Below are 15,356 nucleotides of genomic sequence, written 5' to 3'. Positions count from 1 at the left end.
AACAATTCTGAACAATCCTGTCTGAATAATCAGAGACTGATATACTAAGTACAATTTTTTGAAAATGTGGTTAGAGTCAATCAGCTAACACACAACATAAAAATATCTGAACAAGAGAGACACAGAGAAAATTATCTTGTTGCTAAAAATGGTTACTTTTATAGATTTGTTTTTCAAAAAAGAACAAACAGGGTACAGATCAACAAAATCAGGTCACAGACACTGAAACAGAGCAAATGAAATAAAAATAGTACAATAAATCAATATTTCATCTGTAGAGAAGTCCAATCCTAGCTTGTGAGTCAAGATGAATCTTGTGATCAGTATATCATCTAGTTGTTCAAATCATAATCACAGGAATAGGACTAGATAGTCGACGTTCCGGCCTCCCGTAGAATAAATCAGTGAGACCTTTCTCAGGACAAAAGAACAGTAGATCAGCAGTTGTGACCCTTGTACAAACACACGAGGGACTACTTCAATTGGTCCACTTGTTTAAACACAATAGGGATTGCCTCACTTGGTCCACTACTGTATTTGGTGTAATTTATTTTATGTTTTTGCAAATGTCGAAGAATCTATCACGCAATAGTTTGTAGTCCTGCAGTTAGATTGGGACTCTCAATCGGAAGCACAATTCGACCCGTCAAGAATGATCGGAGCAGTCAATCTCGGCAATACTGTCTGAGGTGACCTTGTGACAAGGGTCACAACTGCTGATCTACTGTTCTTTTGTCCTGAGGAAGGTCTCACTGATGTATTCTACGGGAGGCCGAAACGTCGACTATCTAGTCCTATTCCTGTGATTATGATTTAAACAACTAGATGATATACTGATCACAAGATTCATCTTGACTACTCAAGCTAGGATTGGACTTCTCACAGATGAAATATTGATTGATTGTACTATTTTTATTTCATTTGCTCTGTTTCAGTGTCTGTGACCTGATATTGTTGATCTGTACCCTGTTCGTTCTTTTTTGTAAAACTAATCTATGAAAGTAACCGTTTTTAGCAACAAGATAATTTTCTCCGTGTCTCTCTCGTTCAGATATTTTTATGTTGTGTGTTAGCTGATTGACTCTAACCACGTTTTCAAAAAATTGTACTTAGTATAGCAGTCTCTGATTATTCAGACAGGATTGTTCAGAATTGTTGCTCTTCTCCTGGACTGATAAAGCTTTTAATACAAAAGAAATCCCTTGCTGGCACCATTACCTATCCTTCATAGTCGCCCAAGCCCGCAAGGGTTAATTGGGTTTTCCCACTCCCCCCCTCCCCTCTCCAGTATTTTCCTATGGCATTCCCTAGCTCTCCTTATTGATTGGACACTCTCCTGTTTTAGATTCTCAAGTAAGGATTTTTTGGCTTTCCTGCAATCCAGGGTATACCAGGAATTGTCTTTTGATTTTGTCTTATGGTTTTGCTTATGCTTCTCTCTTGCAACTCTGGTGAGAAATGGTTCTCGCTTTATGATCAACAGTTGGCGCATTGTAATTGCAGTTGCAGCCTTTCCACTTGTTTCTGCGTAGCGGCCTGCTACATCAGCGAATTCCTTATAGCTATTGGCCATTGTCGCTATGTTATCTGTAATACAGGGCCATTTAACCACTCCATGGTTGTGTCCTATAATAGGCCGGGCTTTTGGTGAGCTAATTTTAGATAGTTGGTTCCCTTTTGCGTAGCCTGTTACTTCTCTGCAAAGGGGAGGTGGTCACTGTTGTCTCATGCTGTACATTATGTAGTCTATTCTGGATTTTGACTACCCCATTTGAATGTATATAAGGTGCAATGTTCACTCCCATTATTGGACACTCTTCAATTACATGCCCTTAAGTTCTGTTCAATAGTGATCTGCATTATCTGTACTGCAGCATTAGTACACAGTTTTGATATTCCGACTTCTAACTGGGGCAGGCAATCAACCAAATCCTCCTCCTCTCTTATCATTTCTAGGCCATTTATTGGTGTGTATGTGCAATTGAAATCACTGCATATGATTGCTGTGTCATGTGGATTTACACAGTCCAGGCTATTACATAGTAAAGCAAAAATCTCAGAGTTTAAGTTTTGCCGAGCGGGTCTATTGTAGACATTAAATAGGTACATATTTGTTTTCATGTTAATTTTTGTGTCTAGAGGTACTGTAAGAATATCAGGTGAGTCTATTTTATAAATAGAGCAGGGACACACCGGTGGCAAAACCAGGCGCTTTAGAAATGTATAAATAAAAAAAATATGCTAGTTCCTATTCCCAAGGTTATTTGACCCAAATTACAAGCCCACCAGAGGTGCTACCTCTATGTGATGGGATAGCCTTTTTGTAGTATGTTTTATATCCTAACATGACGGGGGTGTCAATAGCCATGTCTTCTAGAAGCGGCAGTGATCCAATTTCTCAATATATTTATGCCAGTCTGGATCCTCTAATTTTTGTTTTTGGCCTGCAACATTCCATGAAACTATGACTAAAGGTGTGTGTCCTCTTGTCAGTGCTATATAGGTTTTAGTAGATCCTTCTGGGTTTGGTTCTCCATCTTTGACACCTGGTGTTAAATCGTTTGTAAACAATCTGATTCTAGTTCAGCTTTTTATAAGTAGAAGAGTAGCTACCTCGCTGTAATGAACTGAAAGCCATCCTCTGAGCCAATCTTTGTCTTTGTCCATGGGCAACCGTGTCACTGGAGTCCCTCTGAGGTGAGGCTGGCGGCAAGGGACAGGATGCTGACCTGTGAGAGGTGGCCTCCACAACATGCAGTATGGCACAGGGGCCTCCTCTTTCACCGTGCACTCCCGGGTGAAGGGATGGTGGCCTAATCTGTTGCATATCAACACAGAGACCAGATGGCTAGAGAGGGCCCCGGAGGAATCACCTCGAGATGAAGGAGCCTCCTGAGCACTGGCCTCATCATTGGCTCCCACATGGGCACTCTGGTCACCAGGTCAGCTTGAATCATCTAGAACTCTTGAGCCCCTCTAGGGCGGAGACATTCCTCACAGTTCAGGGCTCCAGGCACCATGCAGAGCCACCTTCCCTACTCGGTCTAGAGCAGTGGTGGGCCAGGGAGTAGTCTGGGGATCCTGCAGGCAGAACAGCTCTCATAAGACCAGATGAGAGGCAGGCAAAGCAATGGCTTTCACCTAGCAGGCATTGCCTCCACAGTCCAGGACACCAAGCACAAGGCAGGACCCCCTTTCCTACACAGGTGAAGGTGGCTCCTGTGGGCTGAACAGATCCCATAATTCCTTTTTTAGAGGTTGGTGAAAAAATGATTTTTGCCAGGGTGGCGCCAGACTGGGGAAGAGGCTAGGGCTCACTGAACAGCTCCCTTAATACCCCATGGGAGGCTCGCTCCCAGCAGAAATGGCCCAAATAGGGTCATTTGGGTCACTAATGACCACCATCAGCCTTCCATACAAAATGAAGAGTCAGTCAGACAGTAGAGAATACAAAACAATACCAGTTTATACAAAGTACACTAAGAGCGGAGCCCTGTCTGCTGAGTCACTAGGAGTGATGCAGAGGGACTGACATCAACAAAAATAACAATACATTATGTACACTTCAAAACCAAAAAGAGCACGACCACTATGGAATTTTCCAAGCAGATGCAACTGGACAATAAATTACAAAGGAGTTTTGATTCCGAGGCCGGGTACACATCATCTACTATTCAAGGTCACTCTGCCAGTGCCCACCGCTAGACTAGTGGGAGAAGGCCTATATCTAAAAGGAAAAGGTATGCGCTAATAAGAAGAGTGCATTCATTAGTGTAGCAGAACTCAAAAATATGGAAGAAACATAACTTAGAAGAAGCCGTTACTCGGAAATAGCAAAGGATTAGGTACGATCATGATTTGAAATGGCGCCCATACACAAAATGGCGCTGCGAATACTAACTTACATAAAACAATGAGAAAGCATATTGTTTTTTTTTTAACACTGGTGGCGCCAGTCAGCAGGCAGAACTTGCTAGCCTGCCCCTGGCAGGGTGCCCTACCCCACCTAAAAGTGTTTTCGAGGTTTCAAGATGTCCTCTAGTTAGTTTGTCAGCCTTGTTTTGTCAAAAATACTACAAATGACATTTACCTCGGGAAACAACAGTTACAACGCAACTGTTACAACAGACTACTTTTACAACGCAACTACTACAACGCATGATCCTTTACAACGAATGCCTTTACAACGCATGACATTACATAGCAGATGCTATTACAACGCATGTCATTACAACGTAAGTATAGGTAAGTTTATCTTTTTTAAAACATTTATTTAATTTGGGTTTTGGGGGACAGGGGTATTTTTAGGGTTCAGGGCTAGGTTTGGGTTTTGGGGTACAGGGGTATTTTTAGGTTTCAGTGCTAGGTTTGGGTTTTGGGGTACAGGGGTATTTTAGGGTTCAGGGCTAGGTTTGGGTTTTAGGTTACAGGGGTATTTTTAGGGTTCAGGGGTAGGTTTGGGTTTTGGGGTACAGGGGTATTTTTAGGTTTCAGGGCTAGGTTTGGGTTTTGGGGTACAGGGGTATTTTTAGGTTTCAGGGCTAGGTTTGGGTTTTGGGGTACAGGGGTATTTTTAGGTTTCAGGGCTAGGTTTGGGTTATGGGGTATGGGGTATTTTTAGGTTTCAGGGCTAGGTTTGGGTTTTGGGGTACAGGGGTATTTTTAGGTTTCAGGGCTAGGTTTGGGTTTTGGGGTACAGGGGTATTTTTAGGTTTCAGGGCTAAGTTTGGGTTTTGGGGTACAGGGGTCTTTTTAGGTTTCAGGGCTAGGTTTGGGTTTTCGGGTACAGGGGTATTTTTAGGTTTCAGGGCTAGGTTTGGGTTTTGGGGTACAGGGGTATTTTTAGGTTTCAGTGCTAGGTTTGGGTTTTGGGGTACAGGATATTTTTAGGTTTCAGGGCTAGGTTTGGGTTTTGGGGTACAGGGGTATTTTTAGGTTTCAGGGCTAGGTTTGGGTTTTGGGGTACAGGGGTATTTTTAGGTTTCAGGGCTAGGTTAGGGTTTTGGGGTACAGGGGTATTTTTAGGTTTCAGGACTAGGTTTGGGTTTTGGGGTACAGGGGTATTTTTAGGTTTTTAGGGCTAGGTTTGGGTTATGGGGTACAGGGGTATTTTTAGGGTTCAGGGCTAGGTTTGGGTTATTGGGTACAGGGGTAAAGGGGTATTTTATGGGTTTAGTTTAAAAAAAACTACTTTAATTAAATTAAATTAATTAAATATTTATTACTTATAATTTTTAAAAAATGATATACTTACCTATACTTATGTTGTAATGGCATGCGTTGTAATAGCATTTGCTATGTAATGACATGCGTTGTAAAGGCATTCGTTGTAAAGGATCTTGCGTTGTAAAAATCGAGTTGTAATGGTATGCGATGTAAAAGTATGCGTTTTAACGTCATACATCCTTTCACTCTCTCGAATTACACCCAGACCAAATTAACACAGCTGGTAAAGATATAGATAATTTGTGCCTATCTATATTTTTCGCTAACTGTTTGGATAAGTTTATTCAATAACTTTGTTCATTTATAAATATCCCTTCACAGATCAATAAGTTCTTCCCTCTAGTCGATGGACCATTAGCTGGACTAGTTTATGGCAATAATTAACATAAGCTAACCTTTCTATACTTTAAAGTAAATAACCACAGACTCAAGAACATAATAAAACCTTTATCTAAATTCTCAGATGCATGTGAAAAATCTCAATACAGTGCAGTCACCATCATTCATAGGATAAGATTCAATTAATAAAACACAATGCATTTATCTCAGACTCACGCAAAATCAATGCTCAATGAGAGAGGACAGAGAGAGAGAGAGATAAAGAGCATTAACAAATAACAGAAATTGATATAGACCAAGGATGGTGTGGAAGACCAATCCCCTGGCCAAAGGCCTGGTAAGGGTCCCATGGGATAGGTCAGGAGACAAAGGCTTTAGGTCAGGAATCAGGACAGGATTGTTGACTCTCTAGAATACCGACAGTTGCGCCGCACCCCTCTCTGACACTCTCTTCCTCCTCGAGATTCTTCCGCAATCTTCAGATCTAACCCAATTAAATTAGGATAGAAAATTCTGCTTCAGAATCTGCAATCAGCTCCCTCCACCCCACTCTGCGCTTCTTCAGCTCTTCATCAGCAATTCCATCATCTCACAGCATCATCGTCCAGCATCAGCTTCTCTACATCCCCTATGTCATCTGCAGCAACTCCTCTCACTAACTAAAGCTATCTTAATTATACCTTTTGTTTCTCCATGTTCCACGCACTAAAGTTTCAATATTGGGAAAATAGGAAATTTGATTGGTCAGGCAAGGGGAAGATTTTCATCACACCATGCTTCAAATTCACAAAAACCAGTTCAACTATTGTTCACAAAGCCATCCCCTTACTTTTTATTCATAATTTTATTCCCATGTGCTAATTGTATCACTTCGGCAACAATTGAAACTTTATTATGAATGCCTTTCTTCATAGTTTAACTCTGCACCATCCTGTTCTCACGATGTTGCACATGATCTTGGCTCTTATGCAAACGCACAGTCATGGCTTTCATCAGGCGAAATAACAAGCAGTATGAATCAGGCATTGGCTCATAAAACTGGAGACATTGGACCTTTATATGAGACAAACTTAGCATGTATTAGAATAACCTTGGATGCAATGAACGTGCCATGGATGCAATGAACGTGGCACCGTGTTGCATTAACTATCCATAATATAAGGATAAATAATTCCTCCATTCAAATTATCAACACACTTATAGCTATGATGTGTCGTTTTTGTTGAAAGATGTGCATCAGGGTGGCTATGAAAAACAATGAACTCTCCCAGAATACACCCCTAAATACCATAGACTGTCTATTTTGAATGCTTGACAATGTTTAAAAATTATTCAAAACACGAATCGAATCGAAGCAATAGTAAGAGATGATGTTGTGCTTTACTAATTAACAATGCCGGAACCAGCAGCCATTTAGGTTGCCTGTACAGCCTTTCGCATTCAGTATCAACAGGAAGAAGTGTCAGGGCTGACAACAGAACAGTCCCGTATAGAGCGGCCATTTTTGTTCTCTTACTAGCTTATGTTGAAACTGCCCGCGTCTCCCGCAGCCGGTGTTCTATAATCCGCTGCCCCCCGTGAGGCAGTGCCCCCCCTGTTTTGCGCATGCGCACGCATGCGCATATTACGGCTGATGACGTGGTACCACGCCCACCATCATTCCGTGACATCACCATTGCGCATGCTCTATTCGAACATGGCTCGCGTCTCAGGCAGAAAGCGCCCGCGGGGTCCTTGTGCCGACCTCTATACACAGCCCGTCTCCGTACCCCCCACCTGCAGGCCGGTATTGCCCCGCATTAAAGCTGCTACATATTTATTTAAAATGTACGTGTTAAACACATTACATTTCTGACAGCTCTCAGCGTATCCCCAGTAAGTGTCCTCAATTCTTTAGCCTTTCCTTGCTATGTCCATCTGATCGGCCTCACTCGGACTTCTTCTCAGACCCCTCTCCCTTTCCTTCTGTAATCAAATCTCCATCAGATAGATGGTGATTAAATTGGCATTAATTAAAATGAATTTTGAAGTACACCGCCTCGGGCTGCTGGCGGCTCGAGGCTCTGAACAATGTTGGCACAAGGACCCCGCGGCCGCTCTCTGCCCTTCTCCGCCCGTGACGTAGGGGGGGCAGCCACTCACGGGGATACAATGGTTCTCAGAACACTGGCACTGCTTTTCCGGGCTAATCAAGGCGCAGGTGTATCCCATTAAGGAGAGCGGGAAGGCAGTCGTTCTAATTATACATGGCATAAATACTGGATATCGGATAAATACACGGAGCAACCCGGAGGTATTGTGTAGGCGAGGGATTACCGGTTTACACGTAAGTCAGACTTTTGCCAAGTCTTTAAAACCCCGGCTACTCCACCTAAGAAACAAGTCTTGTTTTCTCAGATTGTAATGTCAGCCAACTCGATCTGTTATTTTATTTTATTACACAGTGACAAAAAATATATTTAAATAAGGAACCCTCCCCCCGGCTCTAGCTCATGTGGCACATCCATTGAGAAAAAGTGTATGTATTTTTTCAATCTGAACAGAAATACTGGACCATATGATCTACAATGCCAATAACCATTAAACCAATACATTCAGTGCAGTGCTTAATTTGTAAAATATGAAGTCCAGGTGCTCAAATTTTTGTTGGAGTCCACACCTACTTTTCTCTGGCTCTAACCACTTCCTCCACTGGCTCTACCCACTTACTCTATTGGCTCCACCTACATCCTCAAATGGCACAGCAAAAAGTCAGATGGAATTCCCGATCTGAATTTCAGCAAGTAGGAGCATTCCTTATAATAAGGTTTTGGGAGGAAGTTACCCTGCCCTGTGAACATTTTGAAAAAGATTACATCGCAAGTGCAATTAAAGCCCAATTTTGAAATAAATTAGCTAAAATGACTAATGCATTGAAAAGGGACACTTGAAATATTCCAGTGCTTTATGTGCCGATTTGGGGTCAATTGGGTATGCCATTTTTAACGGAGTCAATGAGTTCAAAGATACAACTTTTACATAGCTTATGTGACAAAATATTCCAAAATGTACATTTCATACAACTTTGTACATAAATACTGCTGCACTAAACAACACTTCAGGGTTCTTTTTACAGCCTACAAACGCACTCATGCATGGCTGATGCCACCTGGGTAGAATTACATCAACCCATAAACTGGGCTGGAGCGGGAATTTGTATTCTTTGAAGAAAGGATCACAACTTTGTATACGTAATTGGGGTGGTTTGTCAAATTGTCACCCAGAGATTTTTTAAGGCATGGGCAAAGTAGGCAATTACTGTGGGCTCCCAAGGCCATCCCCGAGTATTCTATCTCTATCTTACTTGCTTCTATTTTTCTCTCTAAATCTCTCTCCCCACCCCCTGTCTACCTCTAACTCTGATTGTCTTTCTCTACCTATCCCTCCCCTCAAACCCCTGTCTTTCTACATATCTTCCCTTCTCTCCTATATCTTGCTCTGTCATCTCTCTCTCAGCATCTGACCTCACCCCTCTTTACCCACGTCTCTCTCTGCTTCCTTCCTACCCTTCCTCCCTACCCTCTTCTAAGTTATTCTTCACCTCCTCACCTCCCTCTTGCTACCATTCTTCGACCTCTCCTTCTGCCCCACCTTTCTCTATGCAACCTCAATCTTTAACTCTGTCTTGTTCTACCTCGCAAATCAAATGAGTAAATACTCACCCTTCTCTCAGCTCATTTCTCTATCGCGGTCTCTGACTGCTTCCAGTTCTATGGCACTTTTCTGTACCACCCTCCACCTTTTTGTGCCCTGCTGCTGCTTTATGTATCATGTATGCATCCTTTCTTTACTTCATCTCTCACTTTTCCTCTCTATTTATCTCTAGATCTGTATGTACCAGAGTAACTCCCTCCTCTCTTAGCTCAACTCTCTCAGCCTCACTCCTCTCTCTCAGGCACATCTTTCAAGAGAGCCTCTCTCAGGTTCTCACTTCTCGGCCAGTCTCTGTGCCCATCTCTTCTCTCTACCTCACCTGCCACCTCCCTCTCTGTTCTCCACCCTTCGGTGTGAACCACACTGCACTCTCGCCATCATTTCCCTATCTAATGTCCACTTTCCATCAACCTCACCCATTTCTCTCAACTGTATACCGCTCTTTCCCACACCTATCTTTACATTTCTGTACCTCACCTCTTAATTTTTCTCACTTCTCTATCTACCCACTCTTCTTCACCATTGTCCCCCTACCTCATTTCTCTAAGTCACATCTCACTCACTCATTTATTCCTACACAGTCTACTCTACTCTCTCTTTCTCCTATCCTCTTGATTTACATCACCATTCATTGTGTACCTCTCCTCTCCCATCTCTCACAGTCTTACTTCTTTATTACTACACCTCTCCTTCTCTACCTCCTTTTTTCAGTCCCTCTCTCATCTTTCTATGCTCTTTTCCCAGTATCAACCCACTCTCCCGTCCTCACCGACAAACACCCATTCCCTCTATTTCTCCCCTGTACTCTCTCTCTCTACTTATGAACTTTTGTATATCACCTTTTACACTCTTCCTCTTTACCTCAATCGAGTATTCTCTAGCTTTTTTCACAGGCTTCAGATCTCTTTCACTACCTCACCTGTGTCTTTTTTCTGCACCTCTTTTCTCTCAACATCTCCTCTTTCTCCCCTTGCTCTAACTTTCTTTCTACCTCTCTTCTATTGAGGGCACTCTTTTACATGTTCCCGACCCTAATCATACAGGAAACCTATGAAACATACAGCATTTAAAGGCAGCGCATTAATAATTTTGTTTTGGCACCTCATGCGATCACTGCTCGTCACTCTGTGATGAACTGTGAAATGAATCACAGAGTGACTAGTCCAAGGCCTGCCCTGAGCAATCATGCCTACGGCGGCGGGCACCGTGTGCAAAAGTAGTACAATGGCATTGATTTTTTGGTGACTTGCCCGTGCACCAGTTTTTTCCTGGCCCGGGCAATGGCACTGTAACCCAAGCATTAGAAGTTGGAATCTGCAGCTACTATCTGTGTGGCGTTCTGCTTTAAGTATGTGTTTTAAATAGCATTTCTATTTTAAGTAAAACACTGATTTGGACATTTAGTTATTGCACTGCTGGGTGGGTGTTGATTTCAGATTTAAGGCACCCTAATCTACATCATTCAGTGGGAAGACTGTGACTGCAAGGACAACTGAGACTCAAATTCTGGAGGAGTTGTACTTGCCCCATTTTACTGACCCACAGTCCAAAGGATCTTGAGACATCAGAGGCCATTGACCGCAGCCCCCACTGCTGAGCCCAGCAGTCTCCTGCATGCCCGTGACACCCCCTAAATGGAGTTTTAAGTTACAAAGTACCTCTCAAAACCCTTGCTGACGTAAGGGCTGATCTCAAGTATCCTAAGTGTAGGCAGCTGCTCAGGGTCCCACCCTAAGTTCAACACCATGGGGCCTCACCCCAATGTGCCATAGATTCTCTTCCGTCAGCTGTGAGGCCCAGCAGAGTGAGTGGAAAAGAGGCCTGCCTCGAGACTTCAATGCACTAGATCATGAATGCGAGGGCCAGGGGAGGGGATCCCTCTTCACTGGGTCTCACAGTGCTAAACCTAGAAGGGCGGCTCCACTAGGCTTGTCAAACTTTGTTATAGCTTTGTGATTCGAGGCAGGGGGCTCTCATCCCCTGTGCCTCAAAGTGCTAGCCCATGGCTGTGAGGCCCATGGTAAGGGGGTTGTGTGCCTCACACCACAAGCCCATCACTGGGGTTGTGTGCCTCACAGCACAAGCCCATCACTGAGAGGAGCAGGATAGGAAATCCCTCTCCCCTGAGCATTACAGCACCCAAACATGGCTCCTTCCCTCCACTTGCTCTCCTCTCCCCTGGACCTGGCAGCACTGGGCTATAGCTACCAGGTCCTGGCCCAGCAAAGAGCGCACTGCCTCATCGGGCTTGCCCTCGGCTGCAAGGCCCAGTGTAAGGTAGGGGTACCCTGATCCTGTGGGATTCTGAGCTAGTCTTATGAGCGCAAATAATGTCAGTGTGCCTTGCAACAGATCAGTCTCATGTCAGTGATTACTGTTGCACTACCCTCTTATCCTATCATTTTTTCAGGGGTATCTTACTGCAATACGTCCAACACCTAAGCAATTTTTTTTTAAACGGGGGGAAAGTTATGGTATATTGGCCAACAACTCTCGACAGTCGCACAGAACACCGCAGGATGTCTGGAAACTCAGTCTACACAGTGCATGCACCAAATAAAGTTAGAAATGTGTTAGAGAAAATTCAGTAAAAATTACATCTGCCAGAAAAATGTGTGGCGAAAAGAATGACACCTCACGGGAACACCACCCTCGGGGTAACTGGCAAGTACTCACCAGACTGGGCTCCGTAGGAGAGAACACGCTCCGCGCTCAAACATACGATTGATGATCACAATCATAAGGGCCAATTTTTGCAATTTAAGAAAACCTCACCGCAGGAGTATTATGTTCAGGCCCATTTCCCTCGACGACTGGTATGACTCAAGAAAGCTGCTAGAGGTCGCCACAGAACAAAGTGTCCAACAGTGGTGCGGTGAAAAGGTGTGTTGCCCTGACAAATTTGCCGTTACTTTTGAGGCAGAGAAACATGTTGGTGATAGGTAATGGTATGCAACGCTAGCAACCAGCCTTTTTTATTCAACAGACCACGCCTGAAAATTAGGAAAAAAAGTTTGTGAATAGGTGTGCCTGTTGATTTTATTCACACTGCATTGTCACTAGCAGTTCTAATGGTACTGCTTTTGCGCACTTTCACTTCTTTGGTTTTTGTTTGGACACATTCCTGTTTTCACTGTTTTTGAATTGAATGACGACCAGTGATGAGAAAAGGGGCCCAGTCTGGTGAGTACTTGCCAGTTACCCCAGTTAATTCAATTGAAGTAACGACGGTATTTACAGCCAGCTAAGAACAAAATAACTGAACTGAGAAAAATATATCACAGTTTTTGAAAATATATCATCGAAGCACATCTAAGAAAAGTACCAGTCCTCACTATGATGATGTGTTATGCAAAAGCAACCACTTGGTTGTTCATCTATGTGTTTTTTTGTCTCCTCTTTTCATTGTACAGGTACCAATTTGGTAATTTTTTAGGGGTCAATCGTCCCCTTTTACAGCTGACCAGCCTATTTTTGCGGTCAGCCAACGTGAGATAATAGGCATGCTATATATTCACATAAGTATCCCAGAGTGTAGTAGGGATCGTATTAGGTCCTGATGAGTAAAGGAGTGGGGACTGCTTACGAAACATGTCAACCAAGTAGGGAGTAAGATTTACCCCCAACTTACTTCTTTTTCCCCTTTTTAACGTTTCCAGCTAGGGAACTGAATAAAGTGTATTTTATCCACTAGCCAGGAAATTTTTAAGCTTTTTGTAACTAGCACATTCCCTACCACTCTCATAATCCACCACACATATAGTCTATTCACAATAAATCAAGTGCTCCTGCGTAGTCGTAGGTCGTAGCACGCCCCGCCCCGTAGAGTGACGGGAAGACCCCTATGATGAAGCATGACACTATGGGATTCATAGTGTGTGAGGGGTATTTTAAAAACATGTAGTGTTTCTCCCTTACATTTCTAGGGAGCAGCTTTCTCACACATCGCAATAAAATTAAGAAATAAATAAAATAAAATAGAATCTCGTTGTTTATATACAGTGTGACTGGAGGTAGATTCTATCTATCATAAACCTCTATCCTCCCTCCCTTTGTTGTTTTGATATTTCATGACTCCCTTCAGTTAGCATGAGCAGACTTAGCATCACTCAGTTCAGTTATACAAGAAAGGCCCAAATACACACTAATGATAAAAGTCAAAAGACAAATGTTAATTTCGCAAATAAAGTGTTTGCACTATATACCACCCACTTCTACCCTATCCCATTTTATTTATTAAACTTTTCCTTGCAAAAGCATCAGTAAAATAGCTTGCTGTTATTTCAGGCAAGCAGGTGCCATGCACGCGAGTCTTCAAGACTCCAGTTTAGCACCTTCTGCTCATGCGCAAAAAGTTCCCTCCAAGCGTTTGTTCATCATCCTACGTAGATGTAGTTGATGCATGCGCAAAACAGATTTCCAGTTTAACCACATGGCTGCTGCCCCGATTTCCCTCCCGTGCTGAACATTCCTTAACTGGGTGTGGTCATGACGGAACCATTCCGTCATCAGCACAGCTCAACCATGACTGATGACGGAATGGTTCCGTCTCAAGCATCGAAGGGGTTAAAGTGGTGTCAGTCCTTCTTCAATGTTATTTGCGTTAATACATGCATATGCAAGGTTCACTAACCCACAAAGTTCATGTAAACATATTAGTTTTCACCAAACTTTATTAATAACTTGTTAGTGAGTTAAAGGAGTGGATTGCTTCCGAGCAAGTCCCTCTTTCCTCGAGACCTTGCTTCAACAGTAGTGTATTACATTAATTCTTATCTGAGACTATGTATGCATTTGTCCTAAATTTTATTTCAAGTATCTATATTTGAATTCTGTAGATCAAGACTTGCAGGAAATAACATTCTCATTAACTTTAGAAAAGAAATATAGACAATTATCGTGTTCCAGGATATTTTTAAAACCTTCAATCCAATTAATCATTTTTACTATACGTTCATATAGATCACAAAATATGCTATGTTGCTTATTATTTAAAACGCATGTCGTAGACCTAAGCGAGACCAATGACTAAGTGATCACAGAGTACAAGTCAGTCGCAATAAGTCATATCTTAAATTGTTTTCAAAAGGCTGGCAGAGAGAAGATGGGCCACTGCCCAAGAGGAAGAGGATAACAAAGGGAGGGTTCCACAGCCAAAGGAAATTGACAATAGGTTTTGTTTATATTTTTATTTTGGTGGGCAGTCCGAACACTACTTTGTTGATGGCATAGTTCACACAGCCAGGCCCTGTATGCTTTGGTATCTTTCAGTAGTGTCAAATAACCTTGCTTGGGTGTTGGTTTTCACTTGGCTCCAGAATCCTTTCATTGATTTTGCCCTGAGATGGGCAGATGCATGATGGGCAGAGGATAGCCTGAGAGGCTCCATTCACAGTGGAGATGCATTTGATGCTGAATAAATATAAGTATGGATGTTACAGTTAAAGATAGCTTAAATGGTTGAGTGCAAATTTTTGAATGAAGCAGTGATCACCAGGACATACGTTCAGACTTTCATTATGAGGTTGGTAGGTTGAGTATCACTAAATTTTGTAATGTTATATTTTTATATCACTGAGAAAAGGCATATGGGTGGTAGAGAGAAATATATAAAGCAAATTGGTAGCATCATAAAGGCACAACACAGTGAGCTGAGATAACCTTTTTTTTGTTAACCTTATTCAGTGAAATGTGTAAAAGGTATTACACATCTGTTATCACAGTTTGTTTAGAATAAATTTGAGAAGACCATTAAATTATATCTCTGGCTATGTCTCACATTGTACATTCACAGAACTACTAACCACAAGAGCCATCTGAAAGTGTTTTGACGTTTCATCAGAGGAATGGAGTGCAGATAGCAGGGCTGTTCCTCAAATTACATATCAGCATCTATTGAAGCATTTTCACAATACCCTTCATATTTTTATTGTGAAATAAGGTAAATACAGGGCATAGATTCAGTAAAAAGCGTCCATGCTCCAAAAATATAGCTTCTTCCTACAGACAAAAAAGCATCCTGCATGAACAAAGTCACATTTATAAATATGTCTTTCTGCAGCAAACATATACCCTGGTTCTGAAAGAATTAACATATT

At 42.4% G+C, this 15,356-nt stretch overlaps 1 protein-coding gene across 1 annotated transcript in view; it reads right to left on the bottom strand.

Moving 5' to 3' along the window:
• Nucleotides 1-1,573, bottom strand: part of LOC147677799 (ATP-binding cassette sub-family C member 12-like) — a 2,578,840-nt gene extending 2,577,267 nt beyond the window's left edge. Inside the window, exon 1 of the mRNA XM_086945588.1 lies at nt 1,392-1,573. Within this exon, the coding sequence (XP_086801714.1) occupies nt 1,392-1,573 (182 nt within the window). The remainder of the gene's footprint in view (nt 1-1,391) is intronic.
• Between the last annotated feature and the right edge of the window lie 13,783 nt (nt 1,574-15,356).

The sequence above is a fragment of the Lissotriton vulgaris genome, chromosome 12, assembly GCF_964263255.1.
Source record: "Lissotriton vulgaris chromosome 12, aLisVul1.2, whole genome shotgun sequence".
In the NCBI taxonomy this organism is placed as follows: Eukaryota; Metazoa; Chordata; class Amphibia; order Caudata; family Salamandridae; genus Lissotriton; species Lissotriton vulgaris.
This window is presented reverse-complemented; position numbering and strand designations above follow the sequence as displayed.